General features: G+C 40.6%; 1 protein-coding gene across 1 annotated transcript; it reads right to left on the bottom strand.

Annotated features, from left to right (window-relative positions):
- Positions 1-5,422: 5,422 nt before the first annotated feature.
- On the bottom strand, positions 5,423-13,375 carry LOC310944841 (actin-binding protein WASF3; the record flags this gene model as incomplete). The annotated part of the gene is made up of 10 exons (XM_083910680.1): positions 5,423-5,580; positions 5,833-6,251; positions 6,331-6,633; positions 7,680-7,813; positions 9,166-9,210; positions 10,813-10,881; positions 11,930-12,047; positions 12,132-12,285; positions 12,404-12,538; positions 13,243-13,375. The coding sequence occupies 10 exons, from the start codon at positions 13,373-13,375 to the stop codon at positions 5,423-5,425; spliced, it is 1,668 nt and encodes a 555-aa protein (XP_083766806.1).
- Between the last annotated feature and the right edge of the window lie 3,422 nt (positions 13,376-16,797).

The raw sequence follows: 16,797 nt of genomic DNA, 5'->3' as shown, positions 1-16,797 counted from the left end.
AACAAACGCAGGTTTGCCCAGGTCAAAGGTCAAATAAACTTTAATCCAAAAAATACACAAATGTGTCCTTCAAAAACGGGGAAACGGCGACAATTTGTGTGGGACACGCCCACATCACTGTGACGTATTTTGACAACAAATCCACACTTCACAGGATCTCAACCCTGGAATGAGACGTGGCTTCAGTTTAACTTCATCAACCTAAACCAAATCATCTTAATACAGCTTTCCTTTTCTGGACTGTGAAGTCCACATGGAAGAAGACCTTAAGAGCCTGAACATCAACGTCGTCAGGAAGCCAACAAACACAGAGCAGTATTTATCCTTTGAATCAACAACTCAACAACATTCTTTGTGAAAACTGCCTCCAGAGCCAGGAAAAACAATACAAAGGGACGCATCACAATATTGTTATTCCATATGTCACATTTTCAACAAACACCAGATTCGAGATTCCCAGAGACACACCACACACACCTCTCCTCACATGTTGGACAGAGAAGACAGATTTTTTTAGAAAAGGAAGTGAAGAAAGTTATCAATGTCAAAGATGATAAACCAGGTCTCAACAGAGGAGGAGGAGGAGGTTTGTAGATCTTATGACCATCATGAGTTACAGTGAAGTGAGATTATTTTTTATTCAAGTTTCATGTTAGTATCATGAATCAATTAATAAGTCAATTATGGGGGGTTTAAGGGTTCCTCGCAACATTGTTTTGAAATTACTTCGTGCGAACATGGAGGACTTTGACAGTGAAGAGATTTCTGAAGGCAGTGATTTTGAGGAGTTTTGTTTTCGATGACGTCATCTCTAATAACTTTGAACAAGCTAAACAAATCGACCAGGATTTATGGTTAAGACATAATTATGTTTGAAGATAATGAGGATAAAAACCACTGTAATCTATAGAGTGTTTACAGCCTCACAGCAGGGGTGAAAGTGGATTTAGCTGCAGATGCCACAGCGCTGAGCTCTATCACCATCACATGTGAAGCAGACTGTTACAGTCATTACAGTCTGTTCTTGTTCTTCACATCAGGACTAAATCAAGCTGATATGACTTTATTTTATTACTGTTTTTAATAGAAAATAGTTCTTCACTTTACTTTGACATATTTGTATCTAAATAAACTACATTTCACAGCAAAGCCTCAGGTGTGAGCTCTCAAATACTTTTTGAATTGTGTTCTATATCTGAGCTACAGAGGAAATCAGTCATTTAGGAGGCGTTTGAAGCTCAGGTTTTAGAGGCGTTTTTTACAGGTGATTCAGGCTTTAATGAGTTAAGTAACAAATATCCTCTCTCTCAGGGTTACATGTACATTTCCACTGACCTCTCTTTCTCTGTGTCTCTGTAGTGTGTCTGTTGTGTTACCATCTGTGTCTCTGTTGTGTCTCTGTTGCGTTACCATCTGTGTCTCCAAATGTCTCCTCTGGTTCCCAAACAGCACCAGCTGGTTCATTCTCGTCTGACAGAACCCACAACAGCAGGAAGCTGGAAGCGACCGTGGTGACGGTGGTGGTCGTGTGACGACACTGAACAAAAAGACACTTTAATATCACTTTCTTACACACAATAAAACGACTAATAATACGGTTTGTGTTTGAACGTTTGAATATGAACATTAGGAAACACGAAGGTGAGTCCTGTTTGTCTAATAACAGAATCTGTCATTATTTTATTCATGAAATACATATTTACATTTACATACATAATATTAGAAAGTACAACAGACCAATTAAATATTGTCAATGGTGGTGATAAAATGACATTTATTTATGAATGTTTTTAAGCCTCTAACGCTCAGTTGTGACTGTGTGTCTAATACAAAAGTGATTTCACTTCAGTGAATTAAAAGAAGATTCAATAAAAGATTGAACAGAAGAAGCTGAACTTACGTGAGGTCGAGGACGTTTGACTCAAAAACCCTAAAAACAGACAAAATACAGGTGGACGAGAGCAAAGAGAAGAGTGCAGCACTGACGATGCACAGGTGTGTCCACAAACTGCAACAGGAAGTCAAGTCCTATCTGACAGGTAAGGACTAAATTTCAAAATAAAATGGAGAACGACAAAACAGTAAAGTACTAATATTAAATATGTCATTTATTTGCATTAAACTTTGTCTTCCTGTGTTGTTGTGGCATCCAAATGATGATGTTCATAAAGTTAAAGAAGACATTTATGGAATACTGTGCATGTATATTCATAGTTTTTCTCAGAATACTTGGATAGCAGTTTTTCGCCCTACATCAGCTGGGATTGGGACCAGCAACCCCACGACCCTCACATGGAAGATAAAGTGGTAAAGAATGGATGATGGGATGGATATACCGACATACACACCAACCTTCATTGTTTAATAAACAATAATACACTTAACAAAGCTAATATTTAGTGAAAGGAAGAATATTATGGTCAATACAGAAAACACAGGATTTATATTCACCATTTATTGTCTATAGTTACATGCATACTTGCTTACAGTTGGTTTTAGTGTGCGATACAGAGTTTTATTGTGTTCCATTAATTAGGTTATATTACTTCAAATGTTTTTTTGTTGTTGTTTACAGGCTGCCTCATAACAAAACTCTATACATTATGATTAATTTCTCACATTTTCAACACAGAGAAACAGATTTTTACAAGTCAATAGCCATAGATACATAAGAGATGGATGTTTTTTCTATTTTTAGATATAGAAAACAAGGTTCATTTCGTCTCCCAAATTTGGCAAATGTGGACAAGTATTTCCAGTTCTGAAATATGGACCAGTGTATTACTATATGTTATATATATATATATATATATATATATATATATTCATCCAACGAAAAAACAAAAGTATTTCACAGTCACCTCTTTACATTCAGGGACATTTAAAGGCCTTTAAGCGCTTCAATCCAAAAAGATGCTGGCTGTATTTTTGAGTATTCGAAATATATGTATATATATATATGTATATATATATGTATATATACAAATATATTGATGTTGCGCAGCATAATCATGAGATAAACGTCATAATTTTTCTCCAGATTTTTCAGTTGTGGCGTTCCTGACAAGTCCATGTTCAAAGTGTTCATATGTGCTTTCTTTTAAATTCAGGAATAATGTCCATAAATACAAGTGTTGGCACAGTTCCTTTAAACCTATCAACATAAATGTTCTGTTCTTCAACAAAGTGAAGCTGCTGAGCTTTTTACTTCAACTACTGGGTTGAATATATATATATATATATATATATATATATATATATATATATATATATATATATATATATACACACACACAAAATAATTATTTTTTACTCTTCCATCAACCAAATAACCAACATTTCTGCAGTACACCTTCATTTCTAGAGAACATAGAGATTTAATAATCCAGTGCTGGTCAAAAGGATTGTAAATGTGTTTTATAGCTATCATCTATAATATTGACTGTTTCCATAGCCAGATTCATACATTAGCAAGACACATTGAAATAAACAAACACAACGATCACAAGCTCAATATTGATCAAATATGTGATTAACCTTTCAGCCAGACAGCATTAAAGGAAATACAATAGATGTTGCATTTGTATTTAAATGCAAACATATACTTAAATATCTTTTACTTTATATTTTCCCACCAGAACAAAGACGATATGAATGATCTAATTCCAGCTGTAAGTGGTCAGTGGTCTGCATGAATGTAAACACTTTACATCATGCAGTTACTTTCAATGGAAACGGAATAACTGCTCCAACACTCACTAACAAATGAAAACAAGTTCATTATTACAATGAAAATAGAATCATTGAGCATTTTCATCTTAAAAGACAAAGCTGTGTCTGTGCATCAGCTGCAGTGCTACAGGCTGGATTACAGGCTGGATTACAGGCTGGATTAGAAACACTCCACTTTACAGAATGTTTACCATTACATTGTGAAAAGAAGTTAGTTGCTGTGTATGAAATACATGAAACACAGTTTTTCTAAATGCTGTTTGAATCCAGTTGTGCGATCTTTGCTTTGGCTTGACAGGATATTTATGGAGATTATCAACTTCTATCTTGATGCAGATTTTATCTTGTACCTTAATCCTGGCCTTGAAAGTACAAATGACTATAAATAAACCAAAGTGAACAAGTCACTGCAGCACATTTCAAAATTAAAACACAATATAAAAACACTTCACTCAGCTCATACTGAGGTTTACTGAAAACAAGAGATTCATCTTTTACTGCATTTCACTGTATATTTACTGTATTTTACTGTATATTTATATTGATGCACGTCTCTTACTCTTATGTATTTTTTTGAGTTCCGAGGCTGTTTCATGTGTTTACTCCACAGTTAAAACTATCACAGTCACCCCCACATGTTTTCAACAGTTCCACAGATGCTGATCCAAAGTTGTTCGGTTTAACCTTTGACCCTGAAGCAGAATGTCTGTGAACTTGGTCGAGGTGTTTATGTCAAATCAATACCACAGCACACGTTACACGTGAACTTATGAAAAATCACAAAAAAGGAACAAATCCATGGCCTAAGCTGAGTGAAGGATGATTCCTCTCTAAACTCTGACAAAGCTGGTGTTACTCCTGGTGGTTAGCATTTTATTACACTTCCTCATTGACAAAACTATATTTCATTCACAATGTCAAAAGTACAAAGAGCCAGTTTTGGTCTTTGGATCACATTAAAACGCATCATTAAATCAGGCTGCAGGACATTATATGACCAGCACCTTTATAAATGGATTATATTTGCTATGAAACATGGCTAAAATATAAACCACTGAATAATCTAAAAATATATCATTTTTGGGGACAGGCGGATTGTTTTGTCTGCAGATTCTTTCTTGTGTTGAATTAAAGGCATGTTTGCATCATCATCATCATCATCATCAATATCTGATAAAACATATGCATCTTTGGAGAAGCTCATTCTATTGTTTCATGTGACACTTGTTTTAAACAGTTTCTTTTCCCTGAATATCATTGACTCGTTTCATAATTCTTTCACATTTGGCATTTAAGTCAAGATTGCTCTATAATTAACTTTTCTTGTGCTATATCATGTGTTCTGTAAACACGAGTCCACTCATTCACTCATTCACTGACCAGGGCTTTGCCTACCTACACTTTAAAAGTCAAAACTGTGTCGAGAAAGAGCTCAGTGCATTCGTGTGTTAGTGGTTAAATATGAGTGGATGGAGGTGGGAGGGGTCACTAATGATTCTTTACTGTGAGGAACTCACGAAGTGAAGACACACAAGTTCAGTTCTACAAAATTGTGTTGTCAGCCCGAACCCGAACGGAGAAACCGAAAATAAACCACAAACCTGAGCGACAGGTGGAGTGGAGGATGTTTATCAATGTAATGACGTATCAATGATTAAAGTAATCCATTCATTACCACAGCGTCAGACTTTTAGTCAGACCACTCGTTCTCGTCGAGCTCAGAGTCGTCATCAGACTCGCTGTACTCCACTGCGATGCGGCGTGATAAGATTGTGGCCACGTCGTTGCCCACAGGTTCTCTTTTGGCCTCCTGTTCCCTCTGCTCCTGAACCTTCCTCAGCTGGATACCTGGGGGGGGGGGGGGGTCACATGATCACTGTACAGTAAATGATACAATCTGTGATTTCTGAAGTGTTTGTCTGGAAATCAAGATCATAATCATACTGAAGCACTGAAGCATACACAGCTTCAGTGCAGTTATGTCAAATCTGTCTTTTTTTAACTTTACTTTCTTGATGGACAAAGCTGGAGCACACACACACACACACACACACACACACACACACACACACACACACACACACACACACAACAGCGTACCTCTACGTATTGCGGCCAGCAGGTCGGAGCGGGCATCGCTCATTGGGATCATCCCCATCATGGTGGACTTCCTGGTCATGGGTGGTGCATCCACAGTGGACTGACCCATGGCAGCGTGCGGAGGTGATGAGTGGGCCTGGTGTCCGGCTGGTGCTCCAGGTGGAGGCGGTGGAGGAGCAGCAGGAGGTGCGCCTGAAGGAGGGTGAGAAGGAGACGGCACATAGTTGGCCGGGGGAGGAGGAGGAGATGGGGAGTAAGGGCGGGAGAGGGCGGCAGAGTTTGGAGGAACTGCAGAAGCAGCAGCAGCTGAAGGTGGAGACGTAGTGGAGTCAAACGCCGTCTGTGCAGAGGGGATGGTTGGAGGTGGTGGGGGCGGGGCAGGTGGGATGTAGTATTCTGGGATGGTGGACGGTTGACCACTAGTCAGAGAGAAGGACAAAGGATTAGTTGAACATGAACTCATAAGCAGAGATGGTCGACGTGAGGGAGAGAAGTTACCCGTGTCCAGCCCGGTAATCCTTCACTAGCTGCTGCCTCGGCCCGTTTACGGTCGAGTCTCCACCAGCCTGGACCCCGTGTCCAGAGGGGGTCCTACCCAAAGATGCCACGTTCCTCCCTGCAGCTGTGGGCCCTCCAGGCCCGGGGGGCTGGTTGGCCGGCTTAAGGCCACGGTCCAGTGACTGAGTCTGGGCCGTGGCACTGAGGTGATCCCTGGAGTGGTGGTCGGTGAGGTGGGTGGTGCTGGGGGTCTGGGTAGAGGGGTGGTTGGGGCTCGCTGGGTAGGAGTCCGACGCCATTGATCTTTTGGAGGGAACAAGAAGTTACATAATGTAAGAATATTATGTAGTTTTCTTTTTACAACACTACTCACTCACAGTATTTCAAGACTACCAACTTTTGAGAAAACCTTGGAGTGAGACATCGTGGCATGCGGGGCAAATGTATGGCTGGCCCAGTCGAGTTTACTATCACACACCCAATATATTTATTTACAGTAATATTTTATGTATCCTAAGCTTATTATTGCTTTATACAATATGCTTTATGTATTAATAATGGTTAATACTCATAATGCTTTATATAATAATAAGGTAAATAATCCTAAATCCTAAATGATCCTACAACCTTATCGACCCAAATCCACCTACCTAACCACTGGACGACCACTGCCGACAATAAAGTATAGTATTCCTCACAGTCTGTGCAGGCATAACTTATCGATCACGAGTGGCTTTTCTCAGGCTCAACAGATTAGACACAGATAAACTCAGCTGTCAGATATATTCAGAACCGTTTTAACTGTGATTTTCGTCGCGTGAAAAGTCAATCAAATGCGTGAGAGTTGGCAGCTATATAGTATTTTCAAAACAAACCGTTCACTCAATCACTTCCGGGTCAGATCCAGCTTTTGGTAAATTCACTGTCCGTTAGGATTTTGTCTTTGTAAAAGTGTTTACATTTTTGTAATTTTCTTTTGCACTTACCAGCCACCGTAAAAACCTATTTATTGCAGTTCTCTGCATATATATTTCAATATGTAGTAGTCACTACACTACACTCACTATTTTGATTTTAAAATGTTTTTGGATATTTTATGATTACATATTTTATACTTTTAAATGTAAAAGAAAATGTGCGATTTGCTGTTAAATCTGTTAAATGTGCTGCTTGTCTTTGATCCTCTGGATTTCTTATGTTAATGTTGTTTTTCTGAGGATCAAGACCTGGTTTTAGCGTTAGGTCAAAGGTTAGGGTACAGGGCTAGTTAATGCATTGTATGTGTGTGTGTGTGTGTGTGTGTGTGTGTGTGTGTGTGTGTGTGTGTGTGTGTGTGTGTGTGTGTGTACCTGCTGTCAGGGGACAGGGAGCCTTCTGAGGACATGCCATGGTAAGGTGAAGGTGTGAGCCTCGCGTCTGGTCTGAACTCTTTATCGTAGGCCAAAACATTCCACTCCTGACGCCGATTACGAGCCTTGCGCACCTTTAAAGACAGAAAAGTTTCACACATAATGTCTCTGACCTTTAATGCAGAGTTTCACATATATTATATATAGAGAATGTTGTCTGACAACATATAGAGAAATTAGAACATCTCCTTCCACTGCTATGCAGATGATAACCAGCTCTTTGTCTCCACCAGGCCCACTCCCACCCTCCCACCGCTCAGACGAAGTCCCGCCTCCATTACTGCAAATCCCTCAGCTCTAACTGGTCCAACACTCAGCAGCTGCATCATCAGTAGAACCCCCTCCCTCTATAGAACACATTGATTGATTTAATTTTATTTGAAAGGGACCATGTGCAATTAAAAACATAAATGTCGCCATTTGATGCATTGCACCAGAGTTAGCCTTAGGCTAATTTACATCACCTCCTCCCTCCATAGAACACCTCACCCCTCCATAGAACACATCACCCTCCCTCTATAGAACACATCACCCCTCCATAGAACACATCACCCTCCCTCCATAGAACACCTCACCTCCCTCTATAGAACACCTCACCTCCCTCTATAGAACACCTCACCCCCCCTCCCTCTATAGAACACATCACCCCTCCATAGAACACATCACCCTCCCTCTATAGAACACATCACCCCTCCATAGGACACATCACCCCCTCCCTCTATAGAACACCCCACCCCCCCATAGAACAACTCACTCCTCCCTCTATAGGACACATCACCCCCCCCTCCATAGAACACATCACCCCCCCCATAGAACACATCACCCACCCTCCATAGAACACCTCACCCCTCCCTCTATAGAACACCTCACCCCTCCCTCTATAGAACACCTCACCCCTCCCTCTATAGAACACCTCACCCCTCCCTCTATAGAACACCTCACCCCCATCACATCTCCACAGTCTCTCCCCCTCCTTCCTCCTCTCACTCCCCCTCCCTTTAAACTGAAGACACACCCCTTTATTACCTCTTTAACATTTCTAACGTTTCAAAGCTCATAACAAATGACTGAATGCAAAGATATATTTCATCACTGTATAAACACTTGAAGTAGGTCTAAGTTTGTGTGTCTGCATCACACAATCTTTATATGGAAACATGACAACTTGGATTGTGTTTTAAAGGTAGCGACTCACAACCTCATGATTGAAACACAACTTCAATCAAAAATCAAATATTCCTACAGGAGTTTGTTTTGTTGTGACCTGGTTGGATTCTTTGTTTGTGGCGTGTGAAGATGATAATAGAGATGATAATAAAGACGATAGTAAAGACAAAAGTAAAGACAATAGTAAAGACGATAGTAAAGATGTTAATAAAGACGATAATAAAGACAATAATAAATCTAAATGTAAAAGACGACAAACCTTCTTCACTTCTCTGCCGGGATCTTCCACCTGTTTCTGCTGCTCCTGAAACAGACGAAACAAAGTAAAACTAGGTTTCATTCTGCTGGTGTAAAAGAACCAGAGGTTTACAGGAGCTCATCATCATCATCATCTTCACCTGCCCCCCCCCCACACACACACACACACACACACACCACAGTCACTATGAAGAAGCAACAACACACAAAGTGGACACTAAACAAATCAACAACAAAAACTGAGGCTACGTTTACACTCGCACGGGTATTTTTAAAAACGGAGAATTTCTCCTTCGTTTGAGCCTTTCGTTTACGAACTAACGGCGATTTAGCTTCTGAAAACAGTATTTTGGAAAACTCCGTTTTCAAGTTTGCATGTAAAGTTTTAGAGTATTGTTTTAGGCAGTCTACGCTCCAAAAAACGTGACCTTTTTATATCTGGTTATGATCATTTTTACATGTTTGCATTTGCAAACACAGCTCCTATATCACGTAGAGGAGCAGAGACGTGTTAGGGCTCGGAGGTCGGGGGTCAGAGGTCAGAGGTCAGACCGCATCACCGTCAGCATCGCTGGGTCCGACCTGGGTGGACTGCTGTCAGGTGGGAGAACTTTGAACTCTGGCGTGAGAATTTTAGGATGTCGCGATCATCGCTGCTGTGACTCACTTGTATATTTACGTCCATACATCGAGGGTCAGAGGTCAGTCGTTTGTTGTTGTTGTTGTTGTTGTTGTCGTTGAGGATTCGGATTGGCTCGTATGGCTTTTTCTTCCTACAGTGCCGCCCACAGGCTTGGCGTAGTGACGGCTCTCAACAGTATATTTATGTGGGTTAATATAAAGTAAACTTTATTGAAAATGATGATCTGTGCACAAATTTATTTTGGAAAAATAAATCCAGCGAGTGTGAACGTAGCCTGAGAACAAACTAAACAAAGAGAGAAAATAAAAAGAGAGTGAGGTTGCAAACAAACACCAAACAAGACACGAGTCACATGACACGAGTCACATGACACGGGTCACATGACACGGGTCACATGACACGGGTCACATGACATGGGTCACATGACACGGGTCACATGATGACACGGGTCACATGATGACACGGGTCACATGATGACACGAGTCACATGATGACACAGGTCACATGATGACACGAGTCACATGATGACACGGGTCACATGATGACACGAGTCACATGACGACACGAGTCACATGACACGGGTCACATGATGACACGAGTCACATGACGACACGAGTCACATGACGACACGAGTCACATGACGACACGAGTCACATGACGACACGAGTCACATGATGACACGAGTCACATGACACGAGTCACATGACACATGTCACATGATGACACGAGTAACATGACGACACGAGTCACATGACGACACGAGTCACATGACGACACGAGTCACATGATGACACGAGTCACATGATGACACGAGTCACATGACACATGACACATGTCACATGACACATGTCACATGACGACACGAGTCACATGACACGAGTCACATGACACGAGACAAACAGAGGGAAGTGTGTGTACGATTCCTCTGGCTCTATGAGAGTGATACCTGTGTCAATGTGCTTTAATGTGTGTTAGTGGGGGGGTTTGGGGGCGGGGTTATCTTACAGAGATGGACAGGGGGCTCCTGGGTGGGGCCTGTCTGGAGTGGGGTCTGTCAGGGTGGGCAGCACAGCCCTATGGAAACATGGGAGAAAAACAAGCTGCTGTGTTAGACTGAGCAAAGGAAGTGTGTGTGTGGGGGGGGGTTATAATGATCTGTTTATAAAGATCTGTTTATAAAGATCTGTTTATAAAGATCCGTTTATAAAGATCCGTTTATAAAGATCGGTTTATATAGATCCGTTTATAAAGATCTGTTTATAAAGATCCGTTTATAAAGATCTGTTTATAAAGATCCCTTTATAAAGATCTGTTTATAAAGATCCGTTTATAAAGATCTGTTTATAAAGATCCGTTTATAAAGATCTGTTTATAAAGATCCGTTTATAAAGATCTGTTTATAAAGATCCGTTTATAATGATCTGTTTATAAAGATCCGTTTATAAAGATCTGTTTATAAAGATCCGTTTATAATGATCTGTTTATAAAGATCCGTTTATAAAGATCTGTTTATAAAGATCCGTTTATAAAGATCTGTTTATAAAGATCCGTTTATAAAGATCTGTTTATAAAGATCCGTTTATAAAGATCCATTAAAGCTTTATTTAACGCTTTCTCTGATTCTCACGAGTGAAAACGACTTCTTGAGTTGTGATGGTGTTTCCAGGTTAAAGGAGGATGGAACAGAAACATGTGATCATTAAAACATTCAGCAGCAGATGTTCAAACTTGGACTTTGTAAGATTAGTAAATAAAGTATTCAAATGTATTTTAAAGTTGTCTAAAATGACATGAAATATGTGAAATGTTTAAATGTTGTGAGCGACAGCAGCAGAAAAGTGCTGCGTTCATCAGTAAATAACATCTTTAACTTTAAGACTGTGAAAGTATTATTATTATTGTGTTACATGTGCTCAGCTGCTGCTGCGTCAATAAACAGTTACACAACAAAGCAAAGCTCAACGATGACAACAGGAACAGGAAGATGTTCATGAAATATTAGGAAAAAATAGACGAGCAATTACAGGCAGCAGATGAATGTATTTCACAGACAGCCACACAAAGACTGTGTGTGTGTGTGTGTGTGTGTGTGTGTGTGTGTGTGTGTCTCAGACTAACACACCTTCTGCCGCCTCTTCTCTTTACGTTTGTCCTCCGTGGCCTGAAGCATCTTCTCTTTCCACAGGTTGAAAAAGTACGACGGGTCGGTGTAAAACTTGAGAGCGTCTCGTTTGTCGTCTCTGTTTGAACAAAACACACAAACCACGTTTGAGTGATTCATAATCTCACTGATCTTCATCCTCCTCCTCATCATCACTGCTCACCTGTATGGACTGAGAATGTTGAGTGGGGGGGGTTTGTCACAGCGATGGTACATCTCCACCACAGGGTTAGGAACTGAAGTCCGCGACACCACCTGCTGGTCCTGAATGGTACTGCTCTTAAAGGCCTTCCTCATGTTGATGTCCTGCAGGGAGACTGGAAGCACAGGTGAGGAAGAGGAAGGAGCGTTAATACAGCAGAGTATTACACACACAGACACACAGACACACACACACACACACACACACAGACACACAGACACACACACACACACCTTCTTCCACAGTGGAGTCCAGTTGTGTGACTTTCACAGCGAGCTGATCCACTCTCTCCTGTAAACCGCTCATCCTCAGGTAGAAGCTGTTGGCCTCATTAAAGAGTTCACCGAAAATGTCCTCTGCATGACGACCTACACACACACACACACACACACACACTGTGTTAACAGGAAGTGATTTGTTTCCACTTTTCTTCATGTTATAAATCCACATTTTCTTATTTGTACTGGAGTAAGACGATGGATTTAATATGATGGACATAATAGTCCAGAGAGAACAACCCTCACAGGTAAAGAACCAGTGTAGACTATAAAACCAACATTTAATAATATTAACAGTTAAGAGCAGAAAGGGGGCGCCGGAGAGCAGCAGCAGACAACCACGCCAGCATACACTCACCCGGAAGTTTCATCACAATCATCACAGAGCTGTCAATCATCACAGTGCTGTCAATCATCACAATCATCACAGTGCTGTCAATCATCACAGTGCTGTCAATCATCACAATCATCACAGTGCTGTCAATCATCACAGTGCTGTCAATCATCACAATCATCACAGTGCTGTCAATCATCACAGAGCTGTCAATCATCACAGAGCTGTCAATCATCACAGTGCTGTCAATCATCACAGAGCTGTCAATCATCACAGAGCTGTCAATCATCACAGTGCTGTCAATCATCACAATCATCACAGTGCTGTCAATCATCACAGTGCTGTCAATCATCACAATCATCACAGTGCTGTCAATCATCACAGAGCTGTCAATCATCACAGAGCTGTCAATCATCACAATCATCACAGTGCTGTCAATCATCACAGAGCTGTCACTCACTCAGGCTGCCCAGCTGTTTGATGATAGCAGCCAAAGTGCTGTTAGTGACACACTCCAGTTCACTGGTGACTCCATCAGGCAGAGCTCCACGACACAAGTGCCTCGGCTCAATGTTCCTCTTCACCAACGGCATCTTGGTTTACACCTGGACCTGGTCTGCACCTGGACCTGGTCTGCACCTGGACCTGGTCTGCACCTGGACCTGGTCTGCACCTGGACCTGGTCTGCACCTGGACCTGGACCTGGTCTGCACCTGGACCTGGACCTGGTCTGCACCTGAGAGCAACAACAGCTCATGTTTAGTGACATTAAATCAACATTGTTCAAATTCATCTATTTATTTACATTTTTTAAATTCAGCCACACTTTGTGAACACGCTCACTCTCTTTCACTATGACAAAGATGATTAGATTATTATTAGATTAGATTATGATGATATTGTTTCATCTGATCCTGACAAAAATGATCTACTTACAAACTGAAAACATATTAATCATAAATATTGTCCCTGTCATCGTCAAAGAGGAGTGAGTGAAATATTTCATGTGTAATTCTGTTAAAAAGCATTTGTAGACTGTGAAGACTCCACGAGATGGAGAGAATTAAAAAGATGGCGAGAAGGAAGCAGTGAAGCAAAAAAAAGTGTGGTGAGGAGAAGAAGAGCGTTGTCATGGAAACATGAGAGTGAAGCCACTGCTGATGAAAGTGGAAAAGAGATTTTAAAACAGTGTGAAGAGGAAGAATGAACGATTTAGAAGATCATCCTTCTTCAAAGCAAAGAATCATGTGATTATATCATATGTCAGATGTGGACGCCATCACAACACAATCATATCATAAAATAAACAAATCAATAACAACAAATGAGGTTTGAGCAAAGACTTTGAAGATTAATTATAATCTGCAATCTCACGAGATGTCTTAGATGTCTTTAAGGACACTTGTTCTTTAAGGACACTTGTTCTTTAAGGACACTTGTTCTTTAAGGACACTTGTTCTTTAAGGACACTTGTTCTTTGAGGACACTTGTGTCCTGTGTCCGTCAGAGAGCAAAGAGGTGAAAGGGGGAGGAGCTCTAATAATATAATAACTGTTCAAATAATAATAAACTGTAATAATCTGCATTTATCAACTCAATAAAAACAAAATTTCTGTTCCATCCTGTTTTATTTGATCAGTAAACAGGTCACACTGTGTGTGTGTGTGTGTGTGTGTGTGTGTGTGTGTGTGTGTGTGTGTGTTAGAGAGAGAGGACAATGCTCATGCTTCTCTCTCACAATTAAATGTGTCAGCCTCAGCACGATTTACACACACACACACACAGACTGGTACAAAAACCATGGACATCAGGATGTGGACACGACGTGAGGACGTGAGGACGTGAGGACGTGAGGACACAGCTGTGTCACAATGTCTCAGATTTTCTGATGAAGAATCCTGAACATTTTATTCAACTAAAGACGTTCTTAATGTTGTTGTTTGTTTGTTTTCATCAACCATAAAAACAACTGTTACAAGTGAGCATCAACAACATCTATACATACTGTATAAAGAATATATTTATATTTACTAAGTGAACTAAAGCACAGTAAAGAACAGTAGGTGATTTCTTTATATTCTGTGTGTGTGTGTGTGTGTCACATGCACAGATAAAAAGTCCATTCAAATCAGCAAAAGCATTTTCGCTGAGTCATGTTAGATCTGCTTATTTCTTCTATATTTATTGTCTTTAGAATGACTCAGCACAAAATGTCCAACATGACTAAGGCACTGATATTTGTACACAGATACACACATATTATTACACACATATATGTATACGTATACCTGTGTGCGTACATAAAATAAAGGTACTATTATATATGCGTGTTTACCGTTTGTGTGTGTGTGTGTGTGAATATAAACACACACACACACACGTTACATATGAACACATTGATCTAATGAATCATTAAATGTCGTTGAATAAGAACGAGTCATTGACGCAGAGCTGCACACACACACACACACACACACACACACACACACACACACACACACACACACACACACACACACACACACACACACACCGTCGTCGCAATCATTAAGACGTGATCATGTTATAATGTTACGTGTGTGTGTGTGTGTGTGCGCGCGCGCGCGCGCGTCGTCCACGCCTGCAGATGAATTAGGCTCTAATTAAAAAACACGCAGATCCGTCAGTGCGGTCTCTTCGCGCGTGCGTTTACGATGCGGTCACAATAACAAACACGTACATGCATGCACGCGCACACACACATTTAAACGCACTCACCTTCGTCGTTTTCGTCCCTTTTTTCTGCGTCTTTCGTTTATTTGAAAGCTCTTTTTCTTTCGTCGCGGCTTCGCATTTTATTTCAGCTCCATGAACAGGTGATGATGATGATGATGATGATGAACAGGTGATGATGATGATGATGAACGGATGATGGAGGAGGAGACGCAAAGCCTTTGAAAAGCAGAAACGTGAGGCCTCGCGCGCAGCTTGTTTCCACGGCAGCGTCCGTGGATCTGACGAGTCTCGAGCTGCATCCTGCTTTCAGCAGACAACACTTCCGCTTTGCATTTCAAAATAAAAGACCTAAGTAGCCTTTCACGGGGAAACAGATAAATAATGTTCTCACTAATCTGATGTGATGTGTTGATTCTTCAGATGATTTCTAATAAATGTCTTAGTTTTTAAATTTGAATAACAAACGTTTTCCTTTAAATTCTTCAAAGAAAGTTTGACTTTGACTGAACTCAAATAGATCAATGATGTTGTTTTTATCACATATTTAAGAATATTATAAATATGAACATAATAGATAATAAACATAATAGAAACTCGACAAACATTTCCGGAGATGCCACAAAACACTGTAATCAAGTGTGTGTGTGTGTGTGTGTGTGAGAGAGAGAGAGAGAGAGAGAGAGAGAGAGAGAGAGAGGGAGTGTGGCGGTGTGTGTGTGTGTGTGTGTGTCGAGGTCAAATTCACTGTAACAAAGTTGTTCACTCCCATTGGCCGCGTTTCCCAGATTGGTTAAGAAGCTCTTAACGCTAAGATCTTCTTTGGATCGCTCTTAAGAAAGCTGTGAAAGAAGAAAGTGTTTCCCAGAGTCGCTCTTAGCTTAAGAAGATCTTTCACTAAGAAGGAAACGTAAGATGGAGCTGACTCTTAACAGCCTTCTTAGTGATCAAATGTTCAGTGATCATAGCTGCCGCTAGGGGCGTCTAGATTTCTAGGCTACAGTGATCAAGCCGCATCAGGGAAATTTATATCCTCCACTTTTTGAAATAATAAAACAATGTTCAATGTTGAAATGCGCTCATAGCTGTGGACCACTGGCGCAAGAAACATAGACTAATAGTAGAGAACAAAAAACTCTTATTGAATTACACGTTTATGAGTTAGAAATATAAAAAAAAACATCAACAACCCTGTGGCATTTCACAGATATCAAGGAAACAGATGTAATTGAGCACAGCTGAACCTAATCCAGAGCGGCTTCACCTGCTACTCTATATAAAGGCGTTGCCAAAGTCCGCATGT

This window comes from Microchirus variegatus (assembly GCF_963457635.1).
Source record: "Microchirus variegatus genome assembly, chromosome: 2".
Taxonomy (NCBI): domain Eukaryota; kingdom Metazoa; phylum Chordata; class Actinopteri; order Pleuronectiformes; family Soleidae; genus Microchirus; species Microchirus variegatus.
The sequence above is the reverse complement of the archived record's forward strand: the minus strand, read 5'-3'. Positions and strand labels throughout refer to the sequence as shown.